Source organism: Peromyscus eremicus, chromosome 8a (assembly GCF_949786415.1).
Source record: "Peromyscus eremicus chromosome 8a, PerEre_H2_v1, whole genome shotgun sequence".
Lineage (NCBI taxonomy): Eukaryota > Metazoa > Chordata > Mammalia > Rodentia > Cricetidae > Peromyscus > Peromyscus eremicus.
The window spans coordinates 83,629,461-83,646,000 of NC_081423.1; the positions used below are offsets into that span (position 1 = coordinate 83,629,461).

The window sequence follows — 16,540 nt, forward strand, 5'->3', positions numbered from 1 at the left end:
CTCAGAGCCTCCCCGCTGCCCCAGGGAGACACCTCCTCCAAATCTCTCCCCAGCAGTTCCACCAACTAGGGACAAACCCGTGGGGCCATTCCTATCTAAACCTCCACAGGGCCTGATGCAGGGGAGGAAGGGGTTAAAAGGGAACAGAAGAAGAAAGGAAGCCCGATAATGGAGGGAATGAAATATGCATTTTCAGGGGCTGGAGAGCTCACTCACTTGTTTAGAGCACTTGTTGCCCTTGCAGAGGACCTGGGTTCAATCCCCAGTACCCACATGGTGGCTCTCAACCATCTGTAACTCCAGTTCCCAGGGTTTAGACGCCCTCTTTTGCTCTCTGCGGGCACCAGGCACATCACACACATGCATGAAATGCTCATACATATGAAATAAATAAGCCCGATTTTTTGTTTTCTTTTTTGGTTTTTCGAGACAGGGTTTCTCTGTGTAGCTTTGGAGCCTCTCCTAGAACTCGATCTGTAGACCAGGCTGGCCTCTGAGTCACAAAGATCTGCCTGCCTCTGCCTCCCGAGTGGTGGGATCAAAGGCGTGCACCACCTTGCCTGGCAAGTCTAAATGCATATTTCTGTGTGTTTTGTTTTGTTGTCGTTTTTTGAGAGAGAGTTTGGCTAAGTGGCTCTGCTGGCCAGGAACTCACCATTAGATCAGGCTGGCCATGAACCTGCAAACTATCCTCCTTCCTCTGCCTCTTGAGTGCTAGAATAACAGGCATGTACCACCATGCCCAGCCTAAAATATCATGTAATCTTTCATTTAAGATTCTAGATTATAGTTGGGCGGTGGTGGTGAACGCTTTTAGTCCCAGCACTCAGGAGGCAGAGGCAGGCAGATCTCTGTGAGTTCGAGGCCAGCCTGGGCTACAGATCAAGTTCCAAGACAGCTAAGGCTACACAGAGAGACCCAGTCTCAAAAACAAACAGACAAACAAACAAAACCAACAAATGTGAATTGCAGAGATATTTTAATTTCCGGATGTCTACAAGATATTACAGATGATAAACATCTGCTTTCCCAAACACAATAAATGCTTTAATCTAGAAAACAAAAACAAAAACAAAACCCAAACTATCCTTTGGAGGCTCAACATCACGATGCAGATTGAACTCCAAGTCCCAACTAAAATTGCCCTTAATAGCAAGCTACCTATATTTTCACTCCTTTGATTCTAAGACCATTTTACGTATGGAAATACTGAGCTCCAGCGATAGGAAGATTGATATGCCCAAGATTCCACAGAAAGACAGAGGCCCGATCTGACCTCAGCATCCTCCTCGCTGATTGCTGTTTTAGCCATTATACTCGACTGTCCCATTTAAAACCATATTTGCTTCTGTCATTTTTAACCTTGACCCTGACCCCAGCCCCAACCCCCAGTGGGCTCTGGTGCTTCTGGCCCCACCCTGTGGAAATGCCTCCTTGCTCACCTCCCAGCCAATCAATCTTTCGATCTTTCTTTCTCTCGATTTTATGGCCCAGAAACCTCGCTCTTGACCAAGTTTCCTTCTTGAAAAGAGCAATCCTAGGCTGGAAATGTAGCTCCATTGATGGAGAGCTTGCCTAGCATGCATGAGGCCCTGGATTTTACCTTTAGCATAGTATAAACTGGGTGTGGTGGTGTGCATCTGTAATCCCAATACTTTACTCAGAAAGTGGAGCAGGTAGATCAGGAGTTCAAAGTCATCCCTGGCTGTGTTAGACCAGTTGGAGCTTTATAAGACACTGATCCAAAAGGGAGGGAGGGAGGGAGAGAGAAGAAGGAAGAAAAGAAGAAAGAAGGAAGGAAGGAAGGAAGGAAGGAAGGAAGGAAGGAAGGAAGGAAGGGAAGGAAGAAAAGCAAGCTAGGGAGATGGCTTGGTGGTGAAGAACATTTTCTGCTTTTGCACAGGATGAAGGTTCAGTTCCCAGCATCCACATCAGGCAGCTCACACCCTCCTGTAACTCTAGCTCCAGAGGATCCCACACCATTCTCTGGCCCCTTCAGGCACTTGTACACATATGCACATACATACATGTCCACTCACACACACATACATACATAAAACAGTATTTAAAAGTAAACGAAGAAAAGGGCAATTCAGGAAAGAATGGAAGATGTGAAAAACTTGGTCCCAGTCTAAAGTGGCTCTCCTCTGCACCTTTGCAGGAATGATCCTTACCAACGGAGCTTTGAGGTGTTCAAAGGACCACCTCTCTCACAGCCGACCGGTGATTCCAGCTGGCCGTGGCCACAGTGCAGCCGCTGGAGGACCTGAGACAAGAATCTTTAAAGGAAGAGATGATAAAAGATAACTTTGGTGGACAGGAATCAGTAAACTGTGACAACAGCAACGGCTGAGTTCAAGGGTCAACGTCTGGGAGTAATTGGGAAAGTTTTGTGCTGACAGCTGTGTGCCTGGAGTTGCACAACATAGCCAAACCAGCTCCCGGGCTGCTTCAGGCTAATGAATCGCCCAATATACAGCAACAGCTGAGCTGCGAGAGTAAGCTGGGTCCCTGGGGGCCTAAGCTGAGCCTTGGGGCTTCCCAATAATGTGACCTTAGTCAAGTCTCTCAGGGAAGGAAAAAAGAAAACCGGCTTCTGTGGAATAAGTAAGATCGATCTCTTTGCCCAGATGAGGTAAGTCCTCACAACAGGTTAGGAGAGCAAGGTCCTGACATTGCATGGTAAGTCCTGATGACCAATGTGGACTTCAAGGCTCTATAACCAGGGAGTGGGAACGTTGAATTAGGACCTGAACGCCTCACTTCAAGTCCTGGGGTCTTTCCTTGAGCTTTAGCTGCCTCCTCTTCCACCATCCGGGTGGGAATGATAATATGCATACCTTGGGGCTGAGGTTCCACCCACAGCAACAGCAGCTAAGATAACTCACCTCAAACACTAAGCGGCACATTGGAACCCTGGAAATGTAGTCATGTTACTGCCATATCAGGTTTATGGGTGAAGGACCCAGAATTTGCCTTGAAGGGAGGTTATTTAGACTTTACTTCTTTCCTACTCTGCTTCCCTGGCCTTCTCCATTTCTTGGTATGGCCAGGCCCCTCTTCTCCTCGAGTTTCGGCAGACGGGCTGACATCAGTGGGTGTTCCCTGGGAAAAGCGGGCGGGTGTAGCTTCTGGCACCGCTTCCCCCAAACCCCCTGCCTCAGATACTAGGCGGCGGGAGGCCTTTGGAGCGACCAGCCGCCTCCCTCTTCCCCAGGTCTGGAACAGCAGCTGGACCCCACCCCTCGGCGTGAGAAGGAGGGGGCGACTTGAATCCCTCAGCTGATGCTGGGAGACCCGAGTTAGTACGGGGCGGGAAGTAGATCCCGGTTCTGGGGTTACAGGGGGAGCTGTCCAGCCCTGCAGATCCAGCTGGAAAGGAGAGTGGGCCAGGGCGCGCCAGGCGGAGCAAGGCGCGGGCGCCAGGCGCGGGTGCGGCAGTGACTCCCCCTTGCAGCCCGCTCCCCACGTGGCCGCCGCCGTCCCAGCCCCTCCGAGGAAGCGGCGCGGCTTCCTGCGGCTCGGGCCGGGGATATAGGCGCCCCCGCCCGGGCCAGCTCAGCTCCGCCGCCCCTCCTCGCCTTCTCGCCCAAGGCGTGATGGCCCGGTTCCTGGTGGAGCGCGCCCCGGGTGGATCGCGGCTCGCTCTGACCCGCGCCGGGCGGCCGGCAGCGCTCCGCCTCCCTCCGCTGCTCCTGCTGCTGCTGCTGCTGCTGCTTCTGGGTGGTGAGCGCAACCCCGGGGGCCCGGGTGGGAGACGAGGGAGGTCGGGGGGGTGGGGACGAGGCCTGGGCTACCGAGGCCAGCACGGGACCACCACGAGAGTAACAACCGACGTGCGGAGCAGCTCTGACCTGCACATGGGCCCTGAACACATCTCCAGGTTGGCACAGGACCGCGCTTCCCGCTTTAGGAAAGCTGGGGCGCCTGCCAGGACCTGGCGGAGAGGTCTTGGAAGGTCCGGGACTGACAAGAAGGGAGGGGGCTTTGGGCCCCGGTGCGAGTGGGGCGCAGCTGGTACCAGCCGCTCCCTTCCCGCACTAGGACAATCCGGTAGGGAGCGGAGAGATTTTTTCTCTTTATGTTCCAAAGTAGTGCTGACTTTCCAGGGCCTTAGTCACACTACCCCTAAACAGGCACCGCTGTTCAGACCTCCCTCTCCCACATCATCTGACCCTTCTCACTCATTTCTTTATACAGCTGTCTCAACCTCTCCGGAGTCCCTGAATCAGTCTCTTTCCACTGAGGACAGCTGGCTGTCGAAAGGTGGGTTGCCCAAGTCTGTGGGAGAACGAACGATCTAGCGGAAGGATAAAACCAGCACAGGGGAGGGGTCCTTTCACAAGACAAGCCTGGGGCCAGGTGATGCCTCCCTGGTGTCTCTTGGGGTTCCTATGGCCTTTCTCCGTTATCCCACAAAGCCCGAATCCAGCTTTAAGGCATCTTGCCCCAGCTGGGTAAAAAAGACCCAGACAAGGTGTATGTGGATGTGCTTGTGAGGCTGGGAAGGGAAGTACTGTGCACATGGAAGCCATTACAGGATTCCAGAGCCCGGACCTCCCCACAGCCACAAGTGTCCTGCTAGGGAAATTTTCAGAGGTTATTCCCTTGTCTAAAGGCAAAGGGCTCTACATTGTAATTCCCTGGGTCAGAAGGCTTGGAGGGAGGGTCAGCTTGGAGGTGTGATCACTGTGAAGCATCTGTCCCTACAGGGAATATGGAGGACAGCTATGAAGAGAATGTCCAATATTGCTGGTTAGATTATAAGAGTCTTATGGACTCGGTCAAGGACTGGTGTAACTGGACTTTGATTAGCAGGTAGGGGCAACGTTGCAGGGTGGGTGGCTCAGGCCACGCGATGGGCCACTTCCTCGTGGGTGGGCCTGGAGTTAATGTGGGACGCCCTTCTCCCTGTGCCCAACACCTTCCTCCCTCAAATCCTCTGCTGCCCCCCAGGCATTACAGCGACCTGCAATATTGCTTGGAGTATCAGGCGGAGAGGTTTGGCCGGGGTTTCCCGAATCCTTTTGCAGAAAGGATCATCTTCAAGACTCACCTGATACACTTTGCCAACTGCTCCCTGGTGCAGCCCACCTTCTCCGATCCCCCAGAGGATGTGCTCTTAGCCATGATCATCGCCCCCATCTGCCTCATCCCTTTCCTGGTCACTCTTGTCGTGTGGAGGAGTAAAGATAGCGATGCCCAGGGCTAGGAGGTGCGATCCTCAGCAGCCATCTTCCCCTTACCCCTGCTGGAACTGGGAATCTCTCCTCCCCTTCCTATCTCCTTTTCTGGCTCTCGTCTTCCCCATAGACCTTTGGATTGGTGGAAATGGAAGCCAAGTCGAGTCATGGCACAATTTCTGTAGTCTTTTTTTTTTTTTTTTTAAAAAGGTGTTGTTGTACAATATTCCCTTCTTAGTGGGGTCTGTGTCGATGATAGTTCTACAGGGCCTCATTCCTGGGAACAGAGCTTGAATCGAGACAGCCCTGCTCTTAGGGTCCTTTCACCTGCCCTCCGCCTCCACAAGAAAGTCATGTTCCTATATTCTTTCCTCCCAGGGAGGGGCCTTTCCTGTCCCTCTCCAAACCCAGCTCCAGGAAACAAGCAGGAAGAGACTCCCTTCCGGTCTGGACAGCAGCTGGGGGCCTTTAGTTGGGGAGGTATGGGAGGAGGGGCAAGAAATCTCCACTCCAGCAAGGAAGAAAGACTACCCAGGAGCCCAGCTTTGCCCTTTTGTTGTGCCTCAATTTACTCTAGAGACAGAAAGAAGAAATATGATTACCAACAGAATTTATCCTTAAGGACCTCAGGATTCAGGCCCAAGGCAGTGGGGGCTTCGTCCATAAGATTCTAAGGTCCCCTCTAGGTTCCCACATCATCTTAGATCCATCATGGCCACACACTGCCCCCTGGTGTCCACTAAAGGCAACAACCAGACAATGTATGGGATCTAGAGGAAGTTCCAGGCTGCTGCGGAAACTGGACCCTGGGGCTCAGAAACATGTTATCTCCTTGACAACCAAATTCTTAGCTGGGCCCTTCTAGAGCTTCTTGAGAAATATGGAAAAGATACTCCATTGACACACCTACTTCTCTGCAACTCATCATTTCTCTATATGAGCAGTGTTTCCCAGACAGTGAGGACCAGTTCTCACTGGGGAACTCTCATCTCCAATCCTTCCTGAACTACACTTACCAGGTCCCTCCAAACACATGCAAAGCAACTTTACTTTCCATAGAAACATCTGATTACCTTTTGCAGCACTCTTGGGCTCTTTAGAGGCTTCCGTTTTCCCTGCTAAAATATCTGCTTCCCTAAATAGTGCACGCCTATTTCCAGGCACATGCTTATCTGTTTTAGAGATACATGCCTGTGTTTCTTGGAACCTACCTATTTGTTGTCAAAGATATGCTTCTCTCAGGCCACATCTGTTATCTAAGGATTTTTGTTTTGTTTTTATGAGACAAGTTTTCTCTGTGTAGCCCTGACTGGCCTGGAACTCATTCTGTAGACCAAGCTGGCCTTGAACTCAGAGATCCACCTGAGTCCGTCTCTCAAGTGCTGCAATTAAAGTCACGTGCTATCACAGACCAACAACCTAAGGATATTTTTTAGTTTTTAGCTGGAATAAATATTTGCTCTATTCCCATGAATATATTTGTTCATTTTACTAATATGCACCAAGGGGGTTGGGGCTTTAGCAAGCGCAAGGCCCTGGGTTCAGTCCTCAGCTCTGAAGAAAAAAAAAAAAAAAGACTAATATGCACCAGGAGCCCTGCTGGTGTAAAACACTGTGTGCAGCATAGTGTTGGAAAGGCAGGTTAGAGCAATTCTGGTTTCTACTCTCAATGGTTTTCATCCAATTTTTCCCATCCAATGGGAAACGTGACAAGTACAAATAAATCAAAAACCTAGAACATACAATAGCAGTCATGCAAGGGGAACCGTCATGCAAGGGGAACCGTCATGCAAGGGAAACGGTCATGCATCCAAATGCAAAGGAAGGGGGAGAGCACATATGGTGAGATGATCTCAAGAGATGTGATGTCAGCTTTCCTGTCCGTGCGGCAAAATCCCAACCAAAAGAAACTTGAAGGAGCCAAGCTTGATTTTTGCTTAATGTTCCAGAGTATGGCCACTTGGTTTCATTGTTTCTGGGGCCATGGTGAGGCAAGAGCATCATGGCAGGAAGCATGTGGCCGAGCAGAACCCACACGGCAGCTGGAAAGCACAAAGTGGCAGAGACTAGGGACAAGGTATACTTTTCTAGGGCACACACCCCAGTGACCTGCTTCCTCCCACCAGGACCTACCTTCTGTTTGCTTGTTTGTTTTTTCAAGACAGGGATTCTCCATGTAACAGCCCTGGCTGTCCTGGAACTTGCTTTGCAGACCAGGCCAGCCTTGAACTCACAGATTTATTTATTATGTATACAGTATTCTGTCTGCATATATGCCTGCAGGCCAGAAGAGGGCACCAGATCTCATTGTAGATGATTGTGAGCCACCATGTGGGTGCTGGGAATTGAACTCAGGACCTCTGGAAGAGCAGCCAGTGCTCTTAACCTCTGAATTAGACTTTGACCTTCAGAACTGATCTAAATAAAAGGATGCAGGGGGCTGAACAGATAGCCCAGAGGTGAAGAATGCCCGCTGCTCTTGCAGATGACCAGAATTCAATTCCCATCATCCATATCAGGCAACTCACAAACACCTGTGACTCCAGCTCCAGGGGACCCTCTTTTTGTCTCCATGGGTACCTGCATAAATGTGTACGTACATGTAAATAAAATAATGTGTTCTTAAAGAAGAAAGAAAGGATGTTGCCAGGTGTGGTTGTGAACATCTCTAATCTCAGCAATCGGGAGGCAGAGGCAGGAGGATCAGAAGTAAAGTATCATCATCTTCGGCTATATAAAGAGTTCCAGACCTCTCCAAAAAGGGCGAGGGGAGGGCTAGAGAGATGGCTCAGTGGTTAAGGGCACTGGCTGCTCTTCCAGAGGTCCTGAGTTCAATTCCTAGCACCCACATGGTGGCTCACAACTATCTCTGGTGCCCTCTTCTGGCCTGCAGGCATACATGCAGGCAGAATACTGTATACATAATAAATAAATAAATCTTAAAAAAAAAGAGTTCCAGACCAGTTTGGGAAGCATGAGACTCTGTCTCAAATTAGAAAGAAAGAAGAAAAAAGAAAAGAAAGGAAGGATGTGTAACATGAGGTAACAATGGGACAAGTTTTTATAACCCATAGAGAATCAACAGTGGGGGAAGGGGAAGGGAGAGGAGGTTGGAGGTAGAAATATCATTTGGAGATTATTTTCACCCTCAGCCACAATATGCATCCACAGGAAGTACAAAAGCTTTAAAAGTTTATTGAAAAAAGAAAAAAATGTTAAAAAGTGTATTGAGCCGGGCGGTGGTGGCGCACGCCTTTAATCCCAGCACTCAGGAGGCAGAGCCAGGTGGATCTCTGTGAGTTCGAGGCCAGCCTGGGCTACCAAGTGAGTTCCAGGAAAGGTGCAAAGCTACACAGAGAAACCCTGTCTCGAAAAACCAAAAAAAAAAAAAAAAAAAAAAGTGTATTGAAAAGAAGATAGTTCAGGTTCGACTTTAGGGAAATGCCCATCTTTAAAGAATGAAAGAGAGCCAGGTGGTAGTGGCGGCACACCCCTTTAATCCCAGCAGTTGAGAGGCAGAGGCGGGTTGTTCGCTGCCAGCCTGGTCGACAGTGAGTTCCAGGACAGCCAAGCCTACAAAAAGAAACTGTCTCAAAAAAAAACCCCAAAAAAACAAACCAAACCAAACCAAAAAACAACAACAGAGAGAGAGAGAGAGAGAGAGAGAGAGAGAGAGAGAGAGAGAGAGAGAGAGAGAGCACTGGGAAAATTGAGGCAGGGGGACAGAGAATTCAAGTCCAATCTGGCCACCTAATAGGACCTCATGTAAAAACATACAAGACCATAGATAGGGCACATGTATATAATCTCAGTACTCAGAAGGTTGAGACAATAGGATTAAAGGTTGAGCACTGGAATTAAAGGCGCTCGGCTAACATTACACCTCCCACCCCCACCCCATCTCCACCTCCACCCCACCCCGACCCCAAACAGGGTTCTCTGTGTAACAGCTCTAGCTGTCCTAGAACTTGCTCTGTAGACCAGGCTGGCCTGGAATTCACAGAGATCCACCAGCCTCTGCCACCAGAGCGCTGAGATTAAAGGCGTGCGGCCGCCGCCGCCGCCGCCGCCGCCGCCGCCGCCGCCGCCGCCACCACCACCAGCGGCTAACATTACTTTTAAAAGGAATAAACTGAGCTGTGGAGAAAGGAAGAGAGGTAAAATGATAGGGATGTCCTGTAGAAAACTGGAAAAGAGAGGTAAGGGCAGTGGCATTTCTTATAAAGGAAGAATGATACTTTTGAGTTTAAAAGGAAGAGAAAGGAAAAGTGGAGGGGAACTTTTGAGGTATGAACTAAACATGTGACAGAAAGATGAAGGAATTCTCATAATCACTCAGCAGGGAGCAGGAGGATAGACACAGGTGGACTGTCTTGATAAATGAGGATGACAAGGAATCAATGAAAACAGCCCAGCTTCCCCCCATTCTTTAAATCTGGGCATTTCTGAGCAGTCAAACGTCAGCCTTCTTTTCAATACACCTTTTGTTTAGCATTCTCATCCCTCAGATGGGTTCATATTGCATTTCAGATCAGAAGACTCCCAAACTTATATTTCTAGATTCAACAAGGCTCCCCTGAGAGCCCAGTAGTGAGATTACTCAGGGAGCCTGGGACTCAGTAAACAGGTCTGGGTATTTTCCTCCTTCAGCAATTTTCCATAGCTCAGGAGTGGGGGTAGTGTTGGGAGAACGGAACAATAATTCTGGTTTGGGAACTGACCAGTAATTTAGGCAGGCAAAGGGACAGACCTGGGTAGTGTACGTTGGGTTATGAGTCAGATAAAGCCAGCAGGGATTCCCAGTCTGGGGTCTAGAAAGGTGAGATTGTGGGAAAGATGAGAACTAAATGTTAGTTTTGAATCTTGGAAGAGAGCAAAGTCGCTTATAGTGATGCAAACCACACAATATGCCCCCACGGTTCTACAGGAAACGAAGGAGTGAAGTCAACCTGGGTGGGAATGCAGGAGACCGCGGAATCGAGAGTTTATATGGAATGGTGATTGACACGAATGTAAAGAAGCCTCGAGATGTGAGCTGTACTTGCGTTCTGCTAACTGCGCACTTGCAGAAGTCACTTCTTTTTCCTGGGTTTAAACCAGGAGCCTTCCAGAGCCCTTTCTGCTCTGCATGGTGAAATTTTTTAGGACTGTCTTAGATTGGCTGGTGACAACGACCGCTCTCATCCCCGTTGCGTGCCTCCGGAGAGGAGTCGGAACCTTTCTGCTGTGCTGTCTGCCCGGACATGCCGAGAGGGAGACCGGAAGCCAATTGTCAGTTCCGGGTTTTCTGGGCTACTACGATGGCGATGAGTTTCGAGTGGCCGTGGCAGTACCGCTTCCCGCCCTTCTTTACGTGAGGCTCAGACCCCGAGAAACCCCGGGTACCTCCCTCCCTCCCGGGGCCCAGGGCTCAGCCCTGATGATTCACTTGGGGTTCCGGGGGAGAAAGGAGCTTCCGGGCGCCTTCCGTCCAGCCAGCCCTTCACTTTCTCCCCTAACGGTGTTGCTTTCGCCCTCTCACGCTCTCTAATTCTGCGTCCCACTCCCTTCACCCGGCAGGTTACAGCCGAACGTGGACACTCGGCAGAAGCAGCTGGCCGCCTGGTGCTCTCTGGTTCTGTCCTTCTGCCGCCTGCACAAACAGTCCAGCATGACGGTGATGGAAGCCCAGGAGAGCCCGCTCTTCAACAACGTCAAGCTACAGCGTATCCTCCCTCAGGCTCTTCCATAGCCCACACACGCACTCCCACACTTCTCTACATGTTCAGACTGCATCTCCCCGCCTGCCTTTACCCACAGTCGGCAGATTTCTACTCCAGCTGGACTTAGGAGAAGGCTAAGATACATGGCAGATCATCATTTTACACATACCTCCCAGGCAGTGCCAGCCCCCCTTGCCCTCGCATTAATAAGTGCTGGGGTCTTACAATCTGGGCCTTTATGTCGAGTCCCAAATTTATATCCTGGACTGTTTTAAACTATGGAATCTCCTCTCTGTGAGGCTCAAACCCCTAAACCACCTTTAGTAATTTTCTATACTTACACCACCTCTCTCAGGAAGTGAGGGTCATTTATTTTTGCTGGCTGATTCATAGGTAAAATATGTGGAATCTCCTCTCTGCGAGGCTCAAACCCCTAAACCACCTTTAATAATTTTCTATACTTACACCACCTCTCTCAGGAAGTGAGGGTCAGTTATTTTTGCTGGCTGATTCATAGGTAAAATATGTGGAGAAAATGACCGAGAATGAGGGGAATGGTAATACTCTTTATTTTCTAAAACTCTTGCCTTTTATTTATTTATTTGAGACCCGATTCCTGTAGCCCAGCCCAGCCTTGTATGGGGATTCTGTTCCCGTCTCCTAAGAGTTGGTATTACAACCCTGTGCCACCACTCTGCTAAGTCTTCCTTCCAAGTGGAAATTTCTTTTTTACCTTCCTTTCCAGAATATTCAGAAAATGCTAACTTGTATCTTCTTCAACAATTGCACGTATGTATCGCAGGGAAAGGAAGACTCCAGATGACACTCCTCATGGGCCCTGCTCTGAAAAGTTTTATTTAGCCCAATTCACACATAGACCATCCCCTTAACCTTACACCAGGGAAACTTCCCGTAGAGTCAATCCAGATTGTATTAGAGGAGCTCAGGAAGAAAGGTGGGTTCAGTTCCTCAGATACCTATTTTCTTCTTCTTCTTTTTTTTTAAAGATTTATTTATTTATTATGTACACAGAAGAGGGAGCCATATCTCATTATAGATGGGTGTGAGCCACCATGTGGGTGCTGGGAATTGAACTCAGGACCTCTGGAAGAGCAGTCGGTGCTCTTAACCTCTGAGCCATCTCTCCAGCCCTATTTTCTTCTTCTTAATTGGGTTTTCCTGAGGGCAGAGCAGGACATCTCTTTCATTTTAATGACTTTCCTCCAGCTTGAAGCCTCAAGTATTCTGAGATGGCCCCGTTCTTTCCCCCCATTAATATGCAAAATTAAAATCGCTCTATGGCCTGTACCTGAAGAGAGACGGACTAAGGAGAATAGGGGGCTTTATAAGTAAGAACAGTACTGAACTGCTTTTTTGTTTGTTTCGAGACAGGGTTTCTCTGTGTAGCTTTGGCGCCTTTCCTGGAACTCATTCTGTAGCCCAGGCTGGCCTCGAACTCACAGAGATCCACCAGCCTCTGCCTCCTGAGTGCTGGGATTAAAGGTGTGCGCCACCACTGCCCGGCTGAATACTGAATCTCTTATTCTGAAAGCAGAGTCCTCCACGCTGTCCCATGTTGGTATTTGCCTTTCTGTCCCTTTTCTTAGAGCACGATGCTCTCATAAGTATCTGTTTTACAGGGAACCTCGAGTGGCTGGATAAGAATAAGTCTAGCTTCCTGATCATGTGGCGGAGGCCAGAAGAATGGGGGAAACTCATTTATCAATGGGTGAGGCCACCCTGCTAAGCACTAAGCAGTGACCCATGGCAGAGAAGAATTGCTGCTGCCTGTGCCCAGCCGATAGCTGGTATTTTTTAGATCCAAACTTGGCAGAGTGGGGAGTGGGCAAAAAACGGAAGCACGGGCCTTCCTGGCAAACGTCCTTTAGTGACTCAATGTCTCTCCCGCACAGAATCTCCCTTTCTTTGCCTGTAGGAGGCCAGAGGCTACGTGAGGCCATGTTTGGAGAATGTAATACTGGGAACCATAAGTGCTATTGTTGGCTGGAGCCTCTGGCCACAGGAGATAAATGGGGAAAGGAAGGGAGGAAAAAAAAAACCTGGGTTCCCTCTCCCACTGTGCCTTCATGGTGTTGTTCACATGAATGAGACCTTCTGAACCAGTGTGGGTAGGAGGACAGAGTCTTCTGTCCCTCAAATTCCTAGTCACCACCAGCCCCAAACATTCCCAAGAGAGAAGGAGGGGGGGAAACATCAACAACCTAAATATAACAAATACACACCACCCATTCCTGAACAGAAAACAACCAGGATGAGAGGTCACTTTTGAGACACGTGAATGGCTGCGGCTTAGTGGTTCCAAATGTGTGTACCCACAGACAAATATAGCACCTGTAGGTTTATGGGGTGAGGACAGTGCAGAGGTGATGGTCCTGATTTGGGAGTAGGTACCATTCCTGGGGAAAAAGGCAGGGCTGAAGTTTACCTTCTCCCAGGAGATCCTTGGTCCTTACTTAGCCCTCATCTCTTGTGCCCTCAGGTTTCCAGGAGCGGCCAGAACAACTCTGTGTTTACCCTGTATGAACTGACCAGTGGGGAAGACACAGAGGAGGAAGGTAATGCCTGTTTCTCCTCCCAGTTCTCTAACAGAACCCTCTCCTCTCCGGGATTGGTTTAGTATGTCTTAAGACTAACCATTTCTCCGTCTCTGGATTCCATAGTGCAAAGTTCTGAGGTTTGGGGTTTTTTTTGTTTTGTTTCTGTTTTAAGACTTATTTTTAGCTGGGCTGTGGTGTGCACACCTTTAATCCCAGCACTTGGGAGGCAGAAGCAGGCAGATATCTCTGAGTTTGAGTCCAGCCTGATCTAAAGAGCAAATTCCGAGACAGACAGGGCTATAAAGAGAAACCTTGTCTCAAAACAACAACAACAAAAAGATTATTTTTATGTTATGTCCATGAGTGTTTGCCTGAATGTATATATATGCACCACATACATGCCTGGTGCCCATGGGGGCCAGACGGGATCATTGGATGGATGGACCCCTTAGAACTGTTGGGAGCTGTTTGTTGTGTAGGTGCAATCCAAACCCATTCCCTCCATAGAGCAGCAAGGATTCTTAACCACGGAACCACCTCTCCTGCAAAGTTTAGAACGTCTTCACTCGCATCTAAACACCCCACACCACTGAATTCACAAACAAACAAAACCACTCTTTTTGTTGGTGTGGATGTTTGTGTGTTTTTAAAAGATTTTTCAGGAGTATGTTAAGAATTGTTGCCGTGGAAGCCAGTTGAGGACCCAGCGTGGGGGATTAAACTTGGAATCCATTCCGTGCTGACTCAAGCTCTCTTTCACCTTTTCTTCTTATAGAAGGCTCAAGATTTGTAGGTGTCAGCTGAAGGGATTGGGCCAACACCCCCAGCCCCACCCCCCTGCCCATTTAAACACGTTGGGTTTGGGCCAGGCAAGGATTTGTATGGCCTTTGATTTTTACATAGGGTAAACACTTCTTAGCTCTTTTTTTTTTTTTCCCCTGTGACTCTTCATTCTGATCCCCAGGATCACCAAAAGTTTCAGTCTTTGCCAGGGTAAGGGGGGTGGGGGATCTGCCAGGCTGTGGCTGCTCCAGCAGACTTTACGCCGCTTGGCTGTTTCCCCCTGCCCTACAGGCCTCTGCTTGCTGTTCCCACCATCACCCCACGAATTCAGCACTGCAGCCTGGCCCAGCCCACCACTCAGCCTGTACAAAGCTGGAGGCTTCCCCAGAATGCTCACTCCTTGACTTGAGCTGGGCTCCCTCAGGGGGTGAGGTGAGCAAGCCTGTTAGGGCTTGTCTGCTGCCTCTCACGTCTTTCTACAGTATCTTCCCATTATCTCTGGATACTCCGCTGGCCCTTGGCTCCCTTTCAACTAGGAAAGGGCAGATACTGGCTACAAAATTTAGCAGTCTCTTGGCTAGCGGGTGCTGCGTATACTTCATGTATTAAGGCAGATCCTCCTGGTTTATGCAGATGTTTGGATGGGGTCACTGTCAGTGCATGGGCCCTGGCCTAGGTCAGATTATCAGGGTGAGTTTGTGGTCCTAAAGGCAAAAGGTGTCCGTGGTATGTTAGCTTTTTGGTAACAGCACAGACAAAGAGGGCTCTGGGGGTGGAATTGAGAAGGGTGAAATAAGCCTGCTTCATTTCATGCTGACCCAGGCTCCCTTCCACTCTCAACTCCCAAGGAATGCCCAGGAAGTGTGAGTGACAGCTGTACAGTGCAGATAGTTTACAAATAGAATATCCTGCCTTTGGAAGTTCTGAGCTTCTAGCTCAACCACCGAAAGAACTGAGTGTCCTGACTGACCGTCTCTTCCTATCTAGAGTTCCATGGGCTGGATGAGGCGACCCTACTTCGTGCTCTACAGGCCCTACAGCAGGAGCACAAGGCTGAGATCATCACTGTCAGTGACGGCCGAGGAGTCAAGTTCTTCTAGCAGAGACCTGTCTCCCTCTGCTTCTTACCTCCCACCTTTCCAGGGCTTTCAAAAGGACACAGACCAAGTGTCCCACAGACTGGACCCGTCACTCCACCAGACTCAAAGGGCTCAAGTCCTGAAAGCTCAGACTTAGGGATCTTTCCCGCTTACTCCATCTGTCTGTCCCAGGGACAGAGTGAGCCCACGGTGCCAGGGAAAAAGGATGTTTCTCGCCCTCCCTCCTTTCCCATCCTAGACTGTCCCTGGGCCAGGGTCTATAAACCTGACACTTTACATGTGTTCTCACACATAAGTACACACCCGTATGCGCCTGCACACGCTTCTTTCTCCTCCCCACTCCCACTCCTTAGCTGCTGTGGCCTCCCTTCTCAGGCTGGTGCTGGATCTTCCTAGGGGTGGGGGAAGCCCTGGCTGCAGGCAGCCTTCCAGGCAATACAGAGATCGGAAGCCCCAGAGGGGGCTTGGCAGTGAAAGGCGGGCCCACTCTGATTTATGATATTAAAATCTCTACCCCCACTGTCTGCCGGTTACTACTGCTGGAATAGGACTGTGGAAGGCGGGGCACTGTTCCACCTGATCGGGTCCCAGCCAAGGAAAGAGGAGAAGGATCCTTTGGCCTTTGTACAAGAGAAGGGCCTCTGGGCCTGGGGTCTCCAGTGAGCCTGTAGTTTTCCATGTGCTGGGTGGGTTGTGTGGAGGAGTGGTGTTGGAACACAGCTTGGGGACAGACTGCTGCTTGCTCTCTAAACTGGAGTCACTTAATTGCTCCCCCATGGAAGTCCTGAACTATTCCGAAGCCCCTCCCCCCACCCATCTGGTCTGGGTGGGGTAGTTGTGGCCAAGGGGAGCTGGGGGGGGGCAAACCGGATGTGGACTTTGGTTTATTGAAGACTTTGGCAAACAAGGGGAGGAAGGAGAGCTTGTGGCCAGGGCCAGACTCAGGCCAAGGTGGGGTGGAGCTGATGGGTGACCAGTTCTTGGTTGGGGGTTGGGGGGGGGCTTGTCCCGGAGTACACACACCCATCTTTGTGCAGACCTGGGGTCTAGCTGAGTCAGGAAAACCTTACCTTTCCAACACAGGCCTAGGGCTACTCCTGATTAGGACCGGGCACGGCTGCCTTATCAGGGGTGTGCAGACTGGTGGTGCCCCTCCCCAGCCACCCTCCTCCCCACTGAGGCATGGGATCCACGGTCACTTTTCATCTCCCGTT

At 50.0% G+C, this 16,540-nt stretch overlaps 2 protein-coding genes across 3 annotated transcripts; both read left to right on the forward strand.

The window, feature by feature from the left end:
- The first annotated feature begins 3,188 nt into the window (after window positions 1-3,188).
- On the forward strand, window positions 3,189-6,657 carry Ramp2 (receptor activity modifying protein 2). Its single transcript, XM_059269741.1, has 4 exons — window positions 3,189-3,726; window positions 4,201-4,266; window positions 4,713-4,818; window positions 4,957-6,657. Exons 1-4 carry the CDS (start codon window positions 3,600-3,602, stop codon window positions 5,210-5,212), a joined length of 555 nt encoding a protein of 184 aa, XP_059125724.1. The 5' UTR covers window positions 3,189-3,599; the 3' UTR covers window positions 5,213-6,657.
- Window positions 6,658-10,406: 3,749 nt separating this feature from the next.
- Window positions 10,407-15,602, forward strand: Vps25 (vacuolar protein sorting 25 homolog). Of its 2 annotated transcripts, none has more exons than XM_059271830.1 (6): window positions 10,407-10,536; window positions 10,743-10,888; window positions 11,763-11,840; window positions 12,526-12,614; window positions 13,386-13,461; window positions 15,214-15,602. In XM_059271830.1, exons 1-6 carry the CDS (start codon window positions 10,427-10,429, stop codon window positions 15,324-15,326), a joined length of 612 nt encoding a protein of 203 aa, XP_059127813.1. In that variant the 5' UTR covers window positions 10,407-10,426; the 3' UTR covers window positions 15,327-15,602. The 2 variants fall into 2 exon arrangements, with proteins under 2 accessions (XP_059127813.1, XP_059127812.1); XM_059271829.1 differs by having other exon boundaries at window positions 11,787-11,840.
- The last annotated feature ends 938 nt before the right edge of the window (window positions 15,603-16,540 follow it).

Bases quoted from the DNA above. Each gene is read 5' to 3' on its own strand.
- Ramp2 (XM_059269741.1), top strand. From the start codon at position 3,600: ATGGCCCGGTTCCTGGTGGAGCGCGCCCCGGGTGGATCGCGGCTCGCT. The intron at 4,267-4,712 runs GTGGGTTGCCCA...CTGTCCCTACAG, and splicing joins GGACAGCTGGCTGTCGAAAG to GGAATATGGAGGACAGCTAT. The intron at 4,819-4,956 runs GTAGGGGCAACG...GCTGCCCCCCAG, and splicing joins AACTGGACTTTGATTAGCAG to GCATTACAGCGACCTGCAAT.
- Vps25 (XM_059271830.1), top strand. From the start codon at position 10,427: ATGCCGAGAGGGAGACCGGAAGCCAATTGTCAGTTCCGGGTTTTCTGG. The intron at 10,537-10,742 runs GTGAGGCTCAGA...TTCACCCGGCAG, and splicing joins CGCTTCCCGCCCTTCTTTAC to GTTACAGCCGAACGTGGACA. The intron at 12,615-13,385 runs GTGAGGCCACCC...TTGTGCCCTCAG, and splicing joins GGAAACTCATTTATCAATGG to GTTTCCAGGAGCGGCCAGAA.